Source organism: Nestor notabilis, unplaced genomic scaffold (genome assembly GCF_000696875.1).
Source record: "Nestor notabilis isolate BGI_N333 unplaced genomic scaffold, ASM69687v1 scaffold6690, whole genome shotgun sequence".
In the NCBI taxonomy this organism is placed as follows: Eukaryota; Metazoa; Chordata; class Aves; order Psittaciformes; family Psittacidae; genus Nestor; species Nestor notabilis.
The window spans coordinates 2,913-19,036 of NW_009912366.1; the positions used below are offsets into that span (position 1 = coordinate 2,913).

The following is a 16,124-nucleotide window of genomic DNA, read 5'->3' on the forward strand; positions in this document are numbered from 1 at the left end:
CGTGGTTGCAGAAACTCTAGTTCTGGACAAAAGTGAAGGTGGGAATGAGCAGTGACCTGGAGAGAGGGTCTTTTACTGGAAGCCTAGTTTCTGTGAGGTTAAGTTGAAGCTATTCCCCCTGCATTTCATGCTGACTAGCTTACCTGTAAAGGGATTTATCACTGATTTCATGTTGTATATAAGACTAGGAAGGGGTGAACTACAGCAGGTTCTGTAGCTGACAGTGATTCAGAAGCTTTGCAAGCAGCTGTAGCTTTGGAGTCATTGCTTGTTCTTCAGGAGACACAGGCACTGGACACCTGACAAATTGAATGTAACTTTTACTGTTCCTGATGATATGGCATCCATGTATTTTAGGCCTGAAAACTCAGCCATGTGAGTAACTGTTCCTCGGCTTTCTCCTTTTCTGGGGAGCCAAACATTTCTGTGTTTTTTCCCAGGATCCCTGCTTGTGGATTGCCCTGCAAAAGCTGTTAGCTGAAGTGTTTAGAGAACACTGAAGTGATGTTGTGAAAAGCATTGTGGGATAGTACTGCAGAAGAGTCTTTTAAGGGGTGTAGGTACTCTTCTTTCAGGTTTGAAGGTTTTGAAAAGTTATCATTTCAGTTTTGGAAAATAAAAAATGGAGTTTGTTGGAGTATGGACATACTACAAATTAGTGTGAAGTTATTTCCCTTTCACTCTCTCCTTCCATCTCATGCCCCAATACCTTGCAATGTAGTGGTTGGCCCTCTAAGTTGCATAATCTTATGCTAAGACTTCTTAGTAAGTATGCAGGATGAATAACTGAGTTTTCCTTCAGCTGAGTACTTGGAACACTTTTGATAACAAGTTTTAGAAGTTTTGTAAAATGTGTAGATGGAAAAAACCTTTTCAGTATAATTTCAGTAAGAAAGAGCAGGATAAGAACAGAAAGAGGAAGCAGGTTGCAGGGAACAGGATTACTGTCTCCACCAAACCACTTTTCTGTTAGCAGAGGTCAGTGTTTCTGAGTTGTCAGACTAGGACATTCTAAGTAGAAGAAACTTTTCAATTTTGGTGTGCTTACTATTTGTTAATACCTGTGGAGCCCTACACCTTGCCAAGTGTTGACCTTGGCAGCTGTGACAGTCTTGTTTTCAACTCAACTTTTGAAAAGATAGATATTTCATTAGATTGGGTACTTGAATTTGTGGCTGTGGGCTTTGAACATAGTCTGTCAGCTATTTTTGCTGTTAATGGAAACTTGTGTTGCACCACTTTAAAATCATATGGTTAGTGAACATCACTGGTGTTACGAAAAACAACTCTTTCCAGATCTGGAATGTGCAGCTGAGCAGTGATGTGTACTCCATGATCAGCTGATGAAATGTGAGTTTGGATGTGTGATTTTTGTAAATGACTTCCAGATGTTACAGTTGCCAGCTGAATGTCTCAAGACTGCACTGTTAGGTCTAGATTATGAAACAAAATGGATGAAATATGCAGAAGATAAACTGATGAGCCTGTAATTGGAATGACCCCTTGCCCCCTCCTTCCTCATGTGAAATTACTCACTAAGCAATGACAGAAAAATAAGGATACTGTAAATAAAGGGTACCTGCATTAATTCATAGCCTGCAAAGCACTTGAATGGTCTAATAGCTAACACCAAGCAATTGTCTGTGTAGCTGCTGTGTAAGGGTCTTTGGGTTCTTCTTTATTTCACTTAAACTTCCATGTGCTAAAACATGACTATTATGGAACTAGAGGTGAAAACCAATTATAGTGAATATTGTCTTTTTAAGCAGTAAAAAGAAAAGTTTGTTTTGGAGTTTCCCTGGAATTTTCATGAAATCTCTAAATAGGAATTTTTTTTATTTGAAAAAAATTCTTTATAGGTTTGAAATCCTCATACTTGTTGAGGGAATGGGTTCAGCTTGAAAGCAGTGTTTGATTTATCTCTCTTTATTTTCCCCAGGAAGTACTGACATAACCATGATAGAAGACAAAGGTCCACGAGTGGCTGACTATTTTGTGGTGGCAGGGCTCACTGATACAGATACTGCAACCCTCCTGGACCAAGAAATAAGCCGACATGAAACAAAATCAGCTGGTCCAAAAGCTCCGATTACTGACATTGCTGTGATAATCAAATCAGCAGGTGAAACTGTCCCAGAGGGATACACCTGTGTTGAAGCCACCCCTACAGCCCTTCAAGCCAACTTAAACTATGGAAGTCTAAAGAGTCCTGAACTTTTTCTTTGCTACAAGAGAGGACGAGACAAACCACCTCTTACTGACATTGGGTGAGATACATATAACAATTCAGTTGCTCCTTCAGTAATGATCAAATCTTACTCTTCATAGATGATGAAAACAGATGTGGGAAGCTTTTAAAAACATGTTGTCTTTGAATTTATATTGCTTATTGTGTGAATCTGTAGTATTTTCTTTCTGAAATACGTTGAAAAAAGTGTCATTCTTCTGGAGAAGTTGTCATTTTAAAATGAATGATAATATTTTACTGAAAAATATGATATATATGTAGAGAGAGAAATGGAGCAAATTAAGTTCTCTGGTGCAATTTTATGAAAGGTGAGAGAATAATCCAAAATTAATTTATAGAGATGGTAGAGTGCAAATCCAAAAATATAACATGCTTACTCTGAAAGTGATGACTACAGAAGACAAAAAGTATCACTTTCTGGAGTTTTCTTCAATGCTTAAGATAAAAGGCATCACTTAAAAATGGTAGGACACTGTAACAAAGTTCTCAAAATTATGCGCCAGCCTGGAATCTTGTAGCCTGCCTTACTGTCACATCAGAGTATTTGTAAGGCTGCTTACAAGTTCTGACATGCTGCAAACACTGGAGTATGTGGTCTCTTGGTAACTCTAGTCATGCTTGTATTTCACAAACAATGCTTTCTGATGCCTGAGGCGTGAGTTCCTGAAGAGTTGCTAGTACTGTGTTTGAAAACCATAGATACAGTCAAGCTTCAAGTTCAATGCTTAGTAAATGCAGGGGGCGACCAGCAGGGAAGATCTGAACTGATTTTGTTACTTACAGGGTACTGTAATTTGATTATTGGACCAAGATCACAAAATCCCTCAAGATCTTGAGACAGTGAATATTACAGTCTGTGCTACTAACATACTGATGTAGTGCTCAATCTGTAATAACTCCTGCAGCAGTACAGCACTGTTTAAATTGCTATGTATAGCACTTCTCTCATTTGGATAAAGACATTGTAGAATTACTGGGGATGTTATGAGAAACAGAAAATGGAGCATGGGTGGGGGGAGCTGTTACAATGGTGGCAAAATAATGAATGTGTGTGGTTTTCCTTATTTAATTATTAAATAAATAGTTAAGTTCAGCCTGGAGAAGAGAAGACTCCAGAGAGATGGTAGAGCAAGCAACCTTCTAGTACCTAAAGGGGACCTACAAGAAAGCTAGAAAAGGGACTTTTCACAAGGGCATGTAGTAACAGGACAAGGAGGAATGGCTTTAAACTGACAGAGGGGAGACTTAGATTAGATATTAGAAAAAAATTCTTCATTGTGAGGGTGGTGAGACCCTGGCACAGGCGCCCAGAGAATCTGTGGCTGCCCCATCCCTGGCAGTGTTCAAGGCCAGCATAAATGGGGCTTTGAGCAACCTTGTTTAGTGGAAGGTGTCCCTGCCTGTGGCAAGGGGGTTAGAAACAGATGATCTTTAAGGTCCTTTCTGACCCAAACTATTCTATGATTCTATTATTACTAAGTGATATAACTTAATGCTTGTGTTGTCTAAGTAAAGAAATGCTTTGCCTTTTTTTTTGGTTTTTTTTTTTTTTGTTTGTTTTCTTTTTTTAAACTACTATGTGAAGCTTTAGCTTGGTTAGTGGCTCTTTGCTAAGGACTCATCTCTTCTTCTTTTGGTCTTTCTTACAAAGAAGGAACCTAACATCTGGATGAAAACTGCAGGTTGCTTTTTGCTTGAAATGAAACTTCGTTGAAGTTGGTAGAATAATGTAGCAAATAAAGAGTACTTAAGATCAGGCCAAAGAATTAGATCATAGAAGAAGGAAACAATTCTTACCCTGATCAGTATTAATAAATAATAACAAAGCAAAGGCAGGCACTGGGAAGTTGAAACAAGTAGGAGTAAACTTACCCTTTCAGGGCAGACTTTGTATATACAGGGTGTCATGTTAAATATTTCATGCATCACTTCTGACTGTTTTTGTCTGAATCATTAAAATAATTGTTTGAGTGATCCATGGGGTTGTTTTCATCTGCTTGTTTGTTTTCTTAAATTTAATACTACGCATGAGGTCAGGAAATGGTATGGTTTAATAATACTTCTGGTGGTATATGTGTAGGGGTGAGAGTTACTTTCATTTTCTCTTTGCTTTTGATGGGAAGTGGCCCCACTGGTACCAGTCTTGAACACTGGTCAGCCCTTTATCTCCTAGAAGTACTTGTACAACTGAGAAATTCTTCAGTCTATAGGTATCCATCTGAGAATACTTGTAAACCTATTACATTGAAATGCTGGAATTGTGGGATTAATATGGTTTTCTTTCTCAAAAGCTGTCAGCTGACAGATGTTTCTGGAATAACTTTAAATTCTTGGATTTCATTTCAAATACATGGAATTGGAATAAAACTGAACTGAAACTTCCCTTTGAGACTGCTCTGTTAATAGTCTCTTGTGATTGATGTAATTAATTTTTATTTTTTTTTTTGTTCAGTTCGTTGGTTAGTTTTGTGGGCATTTTATTTTGTTTGTTTGTTTGTGATGATTAGACTCTCTACAGCCAAATCCATTATTGAAGACAGGAATATTGTCCTCCATGAACTAACTGAATAAATTTATGTGGCAGCCTTGTAGCTACATCAGTATAGTCCCAACTCATCTGATTTCCTTGCTTTATTAGCATATTCTAGGACTGAAGTTCATGCATATCCTCAAGATTACAGCAAGATACACATATTCAATACTACAACATACTACTACTACAAGATACACATTCAGCCTGGAGAAGAGAAGGTTCCAGGGAGACCTTATAGCAGCCTTCCAGTACCTAAAGGGCGTGTAGTGACAGGACAAGGAGGAACGGCTTTAAGCTGACATAGGGTAGGCTTAGATTAGATGTTAGAAAAAAATTCTTCACCCTGAGGATGGTGAGACACTGGCACAGGTTGCCCAGAGAAGCTGTGGCCGCCCCAAGCCAGGCAGTGTTCAAGGCCAAGCTCGATGGGGCTTTAAGTAACCTCGTTTAGTGGAAGGTGTCGCTGCCTGTAGCAGGGGGGTTGGAAGTGAATGATCTTTAAAGTCCCTTCCAACCCAAGCCATTCTGATTCTATGATTTGTTCAGTGGAATCAGAATAAACAGTAATATTTGCATATTCTAGTTTAAATATACATAGTAGTATTTAAGTAATTTGGAAAGTTTAATGATACATATTTTTTCAAAAGTTCTGAGAATTTTTGGATCTGGAAAAAGACTTTTTTTTCATTTTACTTATACACATGACTTTCTGAAGTTTTCAAATACCATACTTACTAGCAGTCTGTAAACACTTAACTAAGTATTTATGGACAGTAGAAGATACGTTGCCTCATTATTTTTTATTTTAAAGTAAAGTAGTGATGGACTAAATGTGGGAAGCTGCAGGTCACAAGATACAAAGTTTTAATGTGTTACTTTTATTCTAAGTGTTGTCATGTATTGTAGCATTTGTTTGAAGGTGGCAAGTACTCTGTACATATCGCAGGTAATCAGGCAAATGGAACCATTGCTTATTTGGGTGTCGAACAGGAAGTAAAGCTTGCCCTATCATAGCATCTGTGCATTAAAAATATGCAGTGTTGTATAGTTTGACTTCCACATCTCTTCTCATGATCAAGCTGTATGAGAAACATCAGAGAGTAAGTTTTAGCTTACGTAGGTATAAATTCTGCTATCTAGGAGTTCTAGGAGTACCAGTAGCTGTAGTTATTCTTTCTTCCTTTTCTGTGGAATGGAGTATAAGTTTGTCTCTCTTAACCCCCCCCTCCCTCCCCCCAAGGAATGTTATTGAAGCTATAAATGTAAATAATTACTGGGTTTGTTTGTGGGGGTTTTGTTTGGTTGTGTATTTTTCTATACAAATTAATCTGGGAAGCAGGCATCTGTCTTCTGTTGATCTTTTCCAATAGTATTCCTTAAAAAAAGAAAAAGAAAAGCTTGAAATTACTTTCCAGACATTTTATTGATGGAAATAATTTCTAAGAAATTATCAGGTATCATGTTTACAAGCAATTCAAGGCTTCCTTTGTTTTTAATTTTCATTGATAGTGCAGCATTCCTATTAATTCTATTACTAAATTCTTTTCAGTATGGCTTGATTTTATTTTCCCATAACTGTGATTTGTTCCCACATAAATTTCTTACAGTATTTAAATATATTCTTTGCCTCAAATCATGCATGTTGAAAGGCAAGACATAAAATGGCCAGTAGAATGTTGCAGTGATGATGTAGGGTGTTAATGGATGGACAATTCGTGTGAATTTGTGCAAGTACCTTCACGTATCTTTGCACATAATATTTTGTTTCCTTTCTTCAGAGTTCTGTATGAAGGGAAGGAACGCATCATTTCAGGCTGCGAGGTGATTCAAGCTACTCCTTACGGTCGTTGCGCTAATGTTAACAACAGTTCAGCTTCTTCTCAACGAATCTTTATCACGTATCGAAGGGCTCCTCCAGTACGACCTCAAAATTCATTGGCAGTGACAGATATTTGTGTTATTGTTACGAGCAAAGGAGAAACACCTCCTCATACATTCTGCAAAGTTGATAAGAATTTAAATTGTGGTATGGTGAGTATTTAAAAGCTTGAGTCTTTTTTTGATCTTTTTAAACCCAAAGGAGTAGCTCCCTGAACTCTTCTTAACACCAGCATAGTTGTGTTCTATCACTACATTGTAATTCTTTCATTGTCTATACCATGTGTGAGACTTCAGTTTTGTAGGTTTTGTTACTCTGATTTCCTTTCACATCAGGAATTACTCCTCTCTAGTGATTACTCACTACTTCAGTTTTGCATATTCAAGTCTAGGTGCTGTTTAGGAGTAGTGTGATGGATTTTTTAATTATTACTCTTGTTGTTCTCCCACTCACTCCCCTTTTAGTGATGCTGACACTCGGGATGAATCACAAATGCTTTTTTCTTAGTTATTAATAATGCCTGTGTTACTAAGACATGTGAGAATGATAATTACTGCTTACAGTTTCTTCATGTACTTTTTTTTTCCAACCAGTTCATTTTATTTAGTCTGTTTAACATTTAGTTTACTCATACTGTAATAAGTGATTTTATTTGAATGGTAGAGTATATTTAGACAAACTGCAAAACCCCACCATATAAATAACCAGTTTATGGAAGTATGATAAAAGCTTAAAGTGTTGATGTTCAGAATTTCACTTCCACTGATGGGGTCCACATAAGATTTCTTTTTAAATAATGAGAAAATGAAGCTGCAAATTAAAAAAAAAGCTTCACTTTTCCCTATTCTCCTGTTGGAATAAGTCAGAGAGTAGTGTAGTAGTGTGATTATTTTATGTAAATCCTGTAATCTGTAAAAAAATGTGAAAAGAGTGAATGCTTGCTTTCATGATTTGCGTGCACTTAGCAGCCAACCAGTCCTTTTATTCTGTAATGCTCTTTATTTAAATGTTTGCTTTGTTTGTAAGTGGGAATATATTCAAATGCTTATACTTGATTTCTCTGCTGCGTATGTCGTCTTTGCTGGTTTTAAAATGAAACTTGTGTCTTGCAGTGGGGTTCCAGTGTATACCTTTGTTACAAGAAGTCGGTGCCAGCTTCTAACTCTTTAGCATATAAAGCTGGTAAGTAATTTTGCAAGCATACTGTCTAAACATGCTAACAGGAGGATTCAAATGCCTTGTTGAAATAAAATAATTTTAGAAGTTTAAGGGCTGTCAGAATTCTGTTCCTAGAGTGTGTCAGTTGAAATCAACTCCTATAATGCCTTCTTTGATTACCTCAGTTTTTCCTAGGAAAAGATAATAATAATAAAAAAAGCCTGAATAGGAATACATTATTTTGTATTAATTTAGTTCTTATCATGACAGGCTTAGGAGTTTTAGTGGAAAACTTAGCAAGCATTTCAGATGTGTTGGTGATTATGGAGAAAGAGTAATAAAAAATTCTATTCAACCTTACTCATATATCTTTTTATGTCTCACAGCTAGTGCAGCATCTTTCATTTAATTTGAAAGTTAAATGTTTCTTCCTTTCAGTTCCAAAGCTATTCAGTTGTTTTTTATTTGAGAAGAGTAGGAAATATTCTGAACAATAAACAACAAAAGGTCTTTTCTCTTAAGTCTGGCTTGTATAATTTTTTAATGCATTGCCACAGATTTTTTATTCTTTTTTTTCTGAAGAAGTCCAGAAGAACTTTCAGAAGAGTTTTTACTGAGCATTAAATGCACCAAAATCCTTTGAAAGAAGCAAACTACCAAGTAGAAGTGGAAAGCATAGATAATGAAGTCAATGCAGTGTAAAATAAGGTAGATGAACTACAAAAGTAAACCAATGCTTGTGTGCCTATTTTCCACCAGCAAGCATTAGATCTCTTTCTGAAAACTGAATAAACATTTTGCTTGAACTGAACATATTTACTGATTACAAGAAAATGTGAACAGTCAGCTAGTCATCCTATTTTCAATGAGGTATTGCTGTTGTTTTTACAGTAGATAAATTTCCACTTTCTTCATAGGAATTTCTTTGTAATAAAATTCATTCCAATGACACATTTAAATAGCACAGATAATTCCCAACTGGTTTAAAGTATGAATCTGCACTAATTAGTTTTTACTATGTACTGTTTTTTAAGCAATTACTAAAAGGAATTGTTTCAATATTCATACACGATTTTATAATTATTACTTGGATGACTTAGTTTTACTGTCAAATGATAGATTACATCTGCAGAAGAAGAAAGTCTTCAGTTACTAAGTGCAGATAACCAACAGACTTTGCTGGAAAATGCATTGCTTAAGTTATTTAGGACTTGCAGAGCAAATATGCTTACTTTTCCTTCTCCCATTCTGAAGGGTTAATTTTCAGATATCCTCAAGAGAACTATGAGGCATTCCCACTGTCGGAATCTGTACCTCTCTTCTGCCTTCCTATGGGAGCTACTATTGAGTGCTGGGACGCTCAAACCAAATACCCACTACCAGTATTCTCAACATTTGTACTGACCTGCTCTTCTGCAGAAAAGGTATGGCTCCATGCTGTGACTAGTTTTTGCTTTTAGTTCAAACGGCTGCTAAGGAGATAAATAGGTGTTGTTTCTGTGCTATTTGGGAAATACTACAGAATAAATTGTTAAATACTTCCCTTATGAAACTGTATTTCTTAAGCCTTCGTATAAGACGGAAGTAAACCAGAAAAGGAAATAGCTAGAAATACCTTAAAAAGCCACTTCTGTGTGAATTTGTGTAATTGGTCTCTAGGTATCTATGTAGGTATCTGTGTGTGTGAATAGGAAAATAGTTACCAGAAAACAGAAGGGTGGAGAAGGGAAAGTATGTACTGAGAGATAGCATGTGAGAGGCTCTGAAGAACTGATGAGGTCCCGAGACCAGTGATACTGTTTAATTGCCACATCTGCTGAATCTGTAGAAGGTCACCAACACACACAGGTACCAAAAATGTGTTGTTTGTCTCAGCCCACATGTGAGAAGGTAGTGTCTGCTATACACAGACAGAGACTACAGGATTATAGGTGCACCTGATAAAGCAAGGGAGCTCTTTTTTTGGGCTCCCAGCTGCTGCTTCAGCTGGCCAACTGCGTGCATGTGTGTGTCTACCACATGAACGAATAAGTGATTGTAATGTGTGGTTTGCTCTCTGTGACTCAAAACCAGCAGTTTTGCTCTATTAGTGATAACAGCTCAACTTCTACTCTGCCTCAGTCTCCGATCAGGGAAATCTATGTACTTCTCCATTTCTGAACAGCAAGAAACGTCTCTGATATATTAATACTTACTTTGCAAGGAGGAATGCAGTAGCTGGCAGTATTTTTCTCAGAGAGAATGTATACTGTGGTCTCCATCTTTCCCTGTTCTTCTTTTGCTAAACTTGTCGCAATAATTCAGTTATTTATGAAACTCTTGACAAATAGAGAAGGAATATTAGAAAAGCTTGATCACTATTTAGCATGGTAAAATGAGTGAAGTCAAAACTAAAATATTGTTATCATTTAGTGTGGTGATGATAAAGGAGTTCACTGACACAAGCATTTCACGAGGGTTGTTTTCTTGGTTTGTTTTACCATAACAGTCAGAGTTCTGTCACAGCGTGCAGTTTGGTTCTTTCCCTTTCAGTTTACTGAGTATGAATACTTCGTTGAGGAAAGTGCAATGAAAAAGAGGAAGAGAGGCACAAGAATCAAAGCATTTGTTTATAAGGATACTTAGTATATGACCCAACCTCCTGTTAAATACTGGGTCTGATTAGCTGGTTTTCTTCATTTTTTAGGTTTATGGTGCTGCTATTCAGTTTTATGAGCCTTATCCCCGGGAGCTGCTAACAGAAAAACAACAATTGCAGCTGGGTCTCCTGACAACTGTAGAGAGGAAAGTGATTACTTCTAAGTCCATCAATTCCAACAAATGCATCTGCCTTCTCTCACACTGGCCTTTCTTTGAAGCGTTTCGAAAGTTTCTTATGTTTGTCTACAAACTGTCTGTCTCTGGACCTCATCCTCTTCCCATTGAAAAGTACGTAAAACATTTTTCAAGTTAATGTGGGGAGGCAGCTATATCGGCTCAAGAAATCATGTGACTTATACATGTCCCAGTTGCGTAGTTGGTGTGTTTGCTCCATCCCCTTGCTTGCGCTGTGTGGCTTATGTTGTACTGATAGAAATTATTGCTACTTCTGTTTAATAGTAGTGGCTCTTGCAGTGCCAGGAAAGTGAACTGGATTTTACTGTAAGTTTTCTGCTAGAATATGTCAAGCCTGTTTACGTTTTTCATAACTGTATCAAATACAGAAAATGGCTAAGATGTAAAATACATGCCTACATTTGCATTCTTGCATTTTAGATTAATGAATATAAACTTAGGGACTGTGTGCATTAGCCATGAGTATCCGTGTCTCTTTCTAAGCACTGCAACTAGTGCAGACTTCTTTTGTGTGTGTGTGAACTGTTTTTCATAGTCCTGAAAGTTTGCTGAAATATGATGTTACCTTCAAAACTGTACTACATGTCTGTCAGTGAACTATATAGTTTCTCTTAGCTAAGCCTCATTAGAAACTCTGTAGAATGGGGTTAGGCTCCCTGGAATTTTAAATGGCTTGCCTAACTGCAAGTGTATTCTTATCTTTTGCATACATATCTGAAGCTGCCAGTATTAATTTTCATGCATGAAATGCAAGTGAATGGAACTTCTTTGTTTCAGTTTGCATAAATAGGCTCTTATCAACATGGCAAATAAATCTTAACAGCCTTTTGAAGACATGATACCACAGTAATTCTAAAATGTGATTAACGTTGTTATTAGTCCCTGATTAGTCCCTGGTGCTGGTTTTCTAGTATCTTGTCTTCTTTTCAGGCACATATCCCATTTTATGCACAATATACCTTTCCCTTCACCACAAAGGCCAAGAATTCTTGTGCAGGTAAGCAAAACATTTGCTTTCAGTTTTAGTTAGAATAATGGCAAAACCTGTTTCTTGCTTTTGAAAGCCTGTATTTTTCCTTTATGATTTTCACTCAGCTTTGTATACCCATCTGCTGGAAGGGAGAGGGGAGGAGATGGGTGGGTTGGCCTTCTCCTTGTTGGTTTAGACTTGGGGTAACTAAGCAAAGGAAAATATTTAAAACTTCAGGTGCTGTGGATGGCAGCAGTTTCCTACTTGTACTTGTGAAATTTTTGCCATATATTACCCTTTCAACTTATAGACACTATTTACATTACCTTATGGGGTTGGTGTTGTTTTCTGTCTTTTTCTTACTTGTCCACCCACTACTGTGGGTCAAAGGTTAGTCTCCCAGGGCACTGTCTCTTGTGCTTCTCTGTTTAATCACCTAGCAGCACTTCCATGTTCAACACTGAGTCACAGACAATTTCCTGTAACTTCTGAGAATTGTTTCAGTGACTAATACAAGCTCTGTTGACCTAGTGAATGCCAGTCCCAAAAGTTGTCTCTGGTTTGCAGCTTTTGTATGATATTGCTACTATGTCTGCCAGGCAGTTTATGAGACAATAGATATACGTTTATATTAGAATATTATACTGTGTGTATGGAGTTGTCCATTTCAATCACATATGACTTTATGTGTTTCAGCTTTCTGCCCATGATGCATTAATACTATCTCAGCCAGTTTCTACACCATTGCCATTAAGGTATCTTTATTAATGCTTTATATGTATGCTATTTGAAAAATTTAGAGGCAAACAGGAATAAGTCAGAGAAGGAAGCCAAACATTACTGCAATATTGTTAGATATTATAAACAGAAAGCTCAATACGCATTTATAATGTATGGTATTATCTTTTTGACATAGACCTGTTCCTTGTGGAAGAATAATGTCCCTAATTATCCTGAAATAAAGATGAATTTCCAGATTATTGTAGAAACTGAAGAAAGAAGAAACAGGCTGTGAGGAATTTAAATATCTTGTATTCTCAGAACATGTGTAGTAAGCAGAAGTATTTCCATAGCATAGATAATAGTCTTACCTTGGTTTTTTGCTTTTTGGATCTGAAGAGAGACATTTATGTCAAGCAGTTAGGTGAAATCCGTCAATTCACAAATGTGCAAAGATTTCAGAAATTCAAAATTATACCTAAAAATTGGTGTTTGTGCTTGAAGGCTGGTGTGGCAGTGGATCTCTTTGGATACTGCCTGCATCTTCTGGGCTGGAGCTCCAATTGTGACATGGGCTTTTGTTTGTATGGTTTTGTTTACTGTTGGTTTGGTTTTAAGTTAAAAAGCACAATATATTTTTTTTTTTCTGTTTTAATCCTCCTCCCCACTTAAACATTATCATATAATCTTCTGTATGCAGAAGAATCCCATGTTTAATCACACCTGTCAGACAGTCTTTTAAGTGAAAAACTGCAGACGGCCACCAAACTGCAAAGTATCATGTAAGCACTTTTCTAAGGACAGATTTTACACTCCTGTGCTCTTTCAGATGTCATTAAGATTTCTAAATGTGTACAGTCCAAACAAATGAAAGGAGTCTAAACTGTAGAAACTAAAGGCATGTTCCTATCAGAATGATGGATTAATCTTACTTGACTAGTATTAGAATTTGATATTGTGATGCTAACATCAGATACTCTAGTTCATAATTTTTGCCTGAGGTAACCCATCATGTGAAACTCCTGGTGTTTTGGGCTTGGTTTAGTTGTTAACCAGTTAGATTTGTTTTACTAAGACAGTATGCCTGTACATATATGAGAGTGCCATAAACAACATAAACTCAGCAAGGTCCCAAACTCCTAAATGGTAGTCAAAAGCTTGGTCAGAGTGATTTTTCTTTCTTTCTTTTTTTTTTTTTTTTTATTTTATTTAAAAACAACAACAACAACAACAAAAAACACAAAAACAAAAACCCAACAACCAACCCTATAACATTCTTACTCTCTTTCCATCCATCCGTTAGCGGAGCAAACTTTAGCACTCTGCTCATGAATCTTGGACCGGAAAACTGTGCCACTTTGTTACTCTTTGTATTACTAGAAGGCAAGATCCTCCTCCATTCTCTTAGACCAGCTGTGTTGACAGGAGTTGCTGAAGCTGTGGTAGCTGTAAGTACAAAGTATTCTATGCAGCAGAGGGAGAAATCACTTCAAACTCCACAGTTGTTAGGAGGTTTTTTAAGTTAAAATGATTGATACACTAAATGAACATTTTTCCCATCAAAAGCATTTAGTTAAAGTGCCCTAGTGTGTCTTGTTATTATAACTGTTAGAATGATCAACATTTTTCCATAGATAACTAACAGATGTGCAGTAAATAAGTGGTCAAGTTTAAAGACTTTTTTCTGGCAGGCTTTTAGCAATTTAATTTCAATTTGCTGCATGTAACTTCTTAGGGTTTTTATTGTACATACCTGCTGTCTTGTTTTAATGTGTGTATTCCATTTAATTTTTCCTTCAGATGATATTTCCATTTCAGTGGCAATGTCCGTATATCCCACTCTGTCCTTTGTCTCTGGCCACCGTACTCAGTGCACCTGTTCCATTTATTGTTGGAGTTGATTCACGATACTTTGATCTGTACGATCCACCACAGGATATTGTGTGCATTGACTTAGACACAAACATGGTGTACATGTAAGTTCTGTGGAATTTTTACATTGATCTGTAAATGGAGATGTTGCTGAAATGCTCAGGAGATAAAACTAACAAACACTATTTTATCCAGTATGGTTTAGTTTTGTACTGTACTCTGCTCTTTTTCTCATTTCTAATGCTTCATAGCAAACTAAAACTTACTAAGTTAAGGCTCAGTGCTTGGTGCTACCTATACAAATGTGATGTAGTTGTTGTTTTAAGTTTAGTGACAATGGTAATGTGGTCTAGTTTATTTTTCCACTTCTAATACTGCTTATTAGGGAAATGGGCCAAAAGCTAGAGAAGAGGAAGAAGAGTTGGGTTTTGGTATTTTCTTTTCTGTTTGTGTAGGCTTTTGTTTGTTTGCTTGTTTGTGTTTGTTTTGTGGGTTTGGATGTTTGATTTTTTTTTTTTTTGTTTCTTATTTTTGTTCCACCACTTGTTGCATTTTCACCTTGACCTACTACTTTTGAATTTGGTTTGCCTGTGTTCAGTGACTATTGCTATGACCATGGCAGCTTTTCATGCTGTTGTGCACTCAGTGCACTTTATGTTGGTGTTAATAAGTATTTCTCAAGTAACAAGGGTCATATTTTTGGTGAGATCAGTCATGCGAAATTTGGTACATTGACTACATTAAATCTAAAATATTTTCACTTAATTACGACATTTTTAATGCTTTTGTTAATTTGAAGGTGTGGCATGAACAGTTTCTTCACACCTTCTTGAATAGGGGCTAATTCAGAGTACCTTTTCTGGTTTTCTGTAGTATATATAGATTGTACAAATAATTGAAAATTCAGCTGTTTCAGGCGTTTAATTTAGTAACTTTATTAATTACATTTCCATTTTAAATCAATTGGATCATAAATAGAGGCATCTAAGCTACTTCAAGATGAGGGTGAACGTCACTGAATAAAGTGCACATCTTTTCTCTGTGAAAATGCAGTTTTACTTCATCCCATGTATATTTTTAACTCTGGAATTTGTTTTTATTAACTTGAATTGAATTAGTCATTTGATCTATTGGTCAGTTGAATGCTTTCTTGACTTTCATTGTGTCAAACAGACCCTGCCTTTATTGAAGCAAATGTTTCCTGTACATTACTGAAATGCTTTATTAGTAACATCAAAGGAAATATGAATCGACAGAGCAGATTGGGTTTTTTTTTGTTTTGTTTGTTTTCTCCTTCCTCTAGTTCCCCATTAAGAACACTGCGAAAAGCATTTTGATCACTGTATATCAAGGTATTATGCCATCAAAAGTATAATTAATACTAGGTGTTGTGCAAGAAGTTTGTATTGAGGAAACTCAAGGAAGATAACTTGGTTATATAAAGATATTTGCAGTGAAAAATACCTGAATGTTCGTAAGTAGAATGGAAGCTGTAGACTGGGTTGCAGAAAAATGAAGGAGGTAGAAATGGGGGATTTAGCAGGAAAATAAATGCCAAGATTCTGCTAGGATGACTGCTAGAAAGACCAGGTACCAGCCTTACTTGGATCGGTTACTGAAATAAATCTACCAGTGGCTGACCTCTTATGAGGCACTCAACTGTAAAGATCATTGCACTTTTGCTGTCTTATAAATCTATTTCTCTTCCAATAATCAACTGATCTTTTCCTTTTTTTGCTGCATATCTCATCTGTACCACCTAATTCACTTCCAGAGGAATTTGACATCTGTAACATTTGAATTAGGTAAATGTGATATGTTAGTACCTGCTTTATAAAACTTTTTTTAACTTGGAAATGAGGATATTTTTCAGTTTTGGAGATGTTTAGTTAAAACCACATCTCCAGAA

General features: G+C 36.5%; 1 protein-coding gene across 1 annotated transcript in view; it reads left to right on the forward strand.

The window, feature by feature from the left end:
* Positions 1–1,949: 1,949 nt before the first annotated feature.
* Positions 1,950–16,124, forward strand: part of DENND4C (DENN/MADD domain containing 4C) — a 42,105-nt gene continuing 27,930 nt past the window's right edge. The window contains exons 1-9 of the mRNA XM_010019157.1: positions 1,950–2,267; positions 6,560–6,812; positions 7,773–7,842; positions 9,073–9,242; positions 10,505–10,746; positions 11,584–11,650; positions 12,320–12,378; positions 13,647–13,791; positions 14,144–14,319. Of these exons, the coding sequence (XP_010017459.1) occupies positions 1,957–2,267; positions 6,560–6,812; positions 7,773–7,842; positions 9,073–9,242; positions 10,505–10,746; positions 11,584–11,650; positions 12,320–12,378; positions 13,647–13,791; positions 14,144–14,319 (1,493 nt within the window). The 5' untranslated portion in view covers positions 1,950–1,956. The remainder of the gene's footprint in view (positions 2,268–6,559; positions 6,813–7,772; positions 7,843–9,072; positions 9,243–10,504; positions 10,747–11,583; positions 11,651–12,319; positions 12,379–13,646; positions 13,792–14,143; positions 14,320–16,124) is intronic.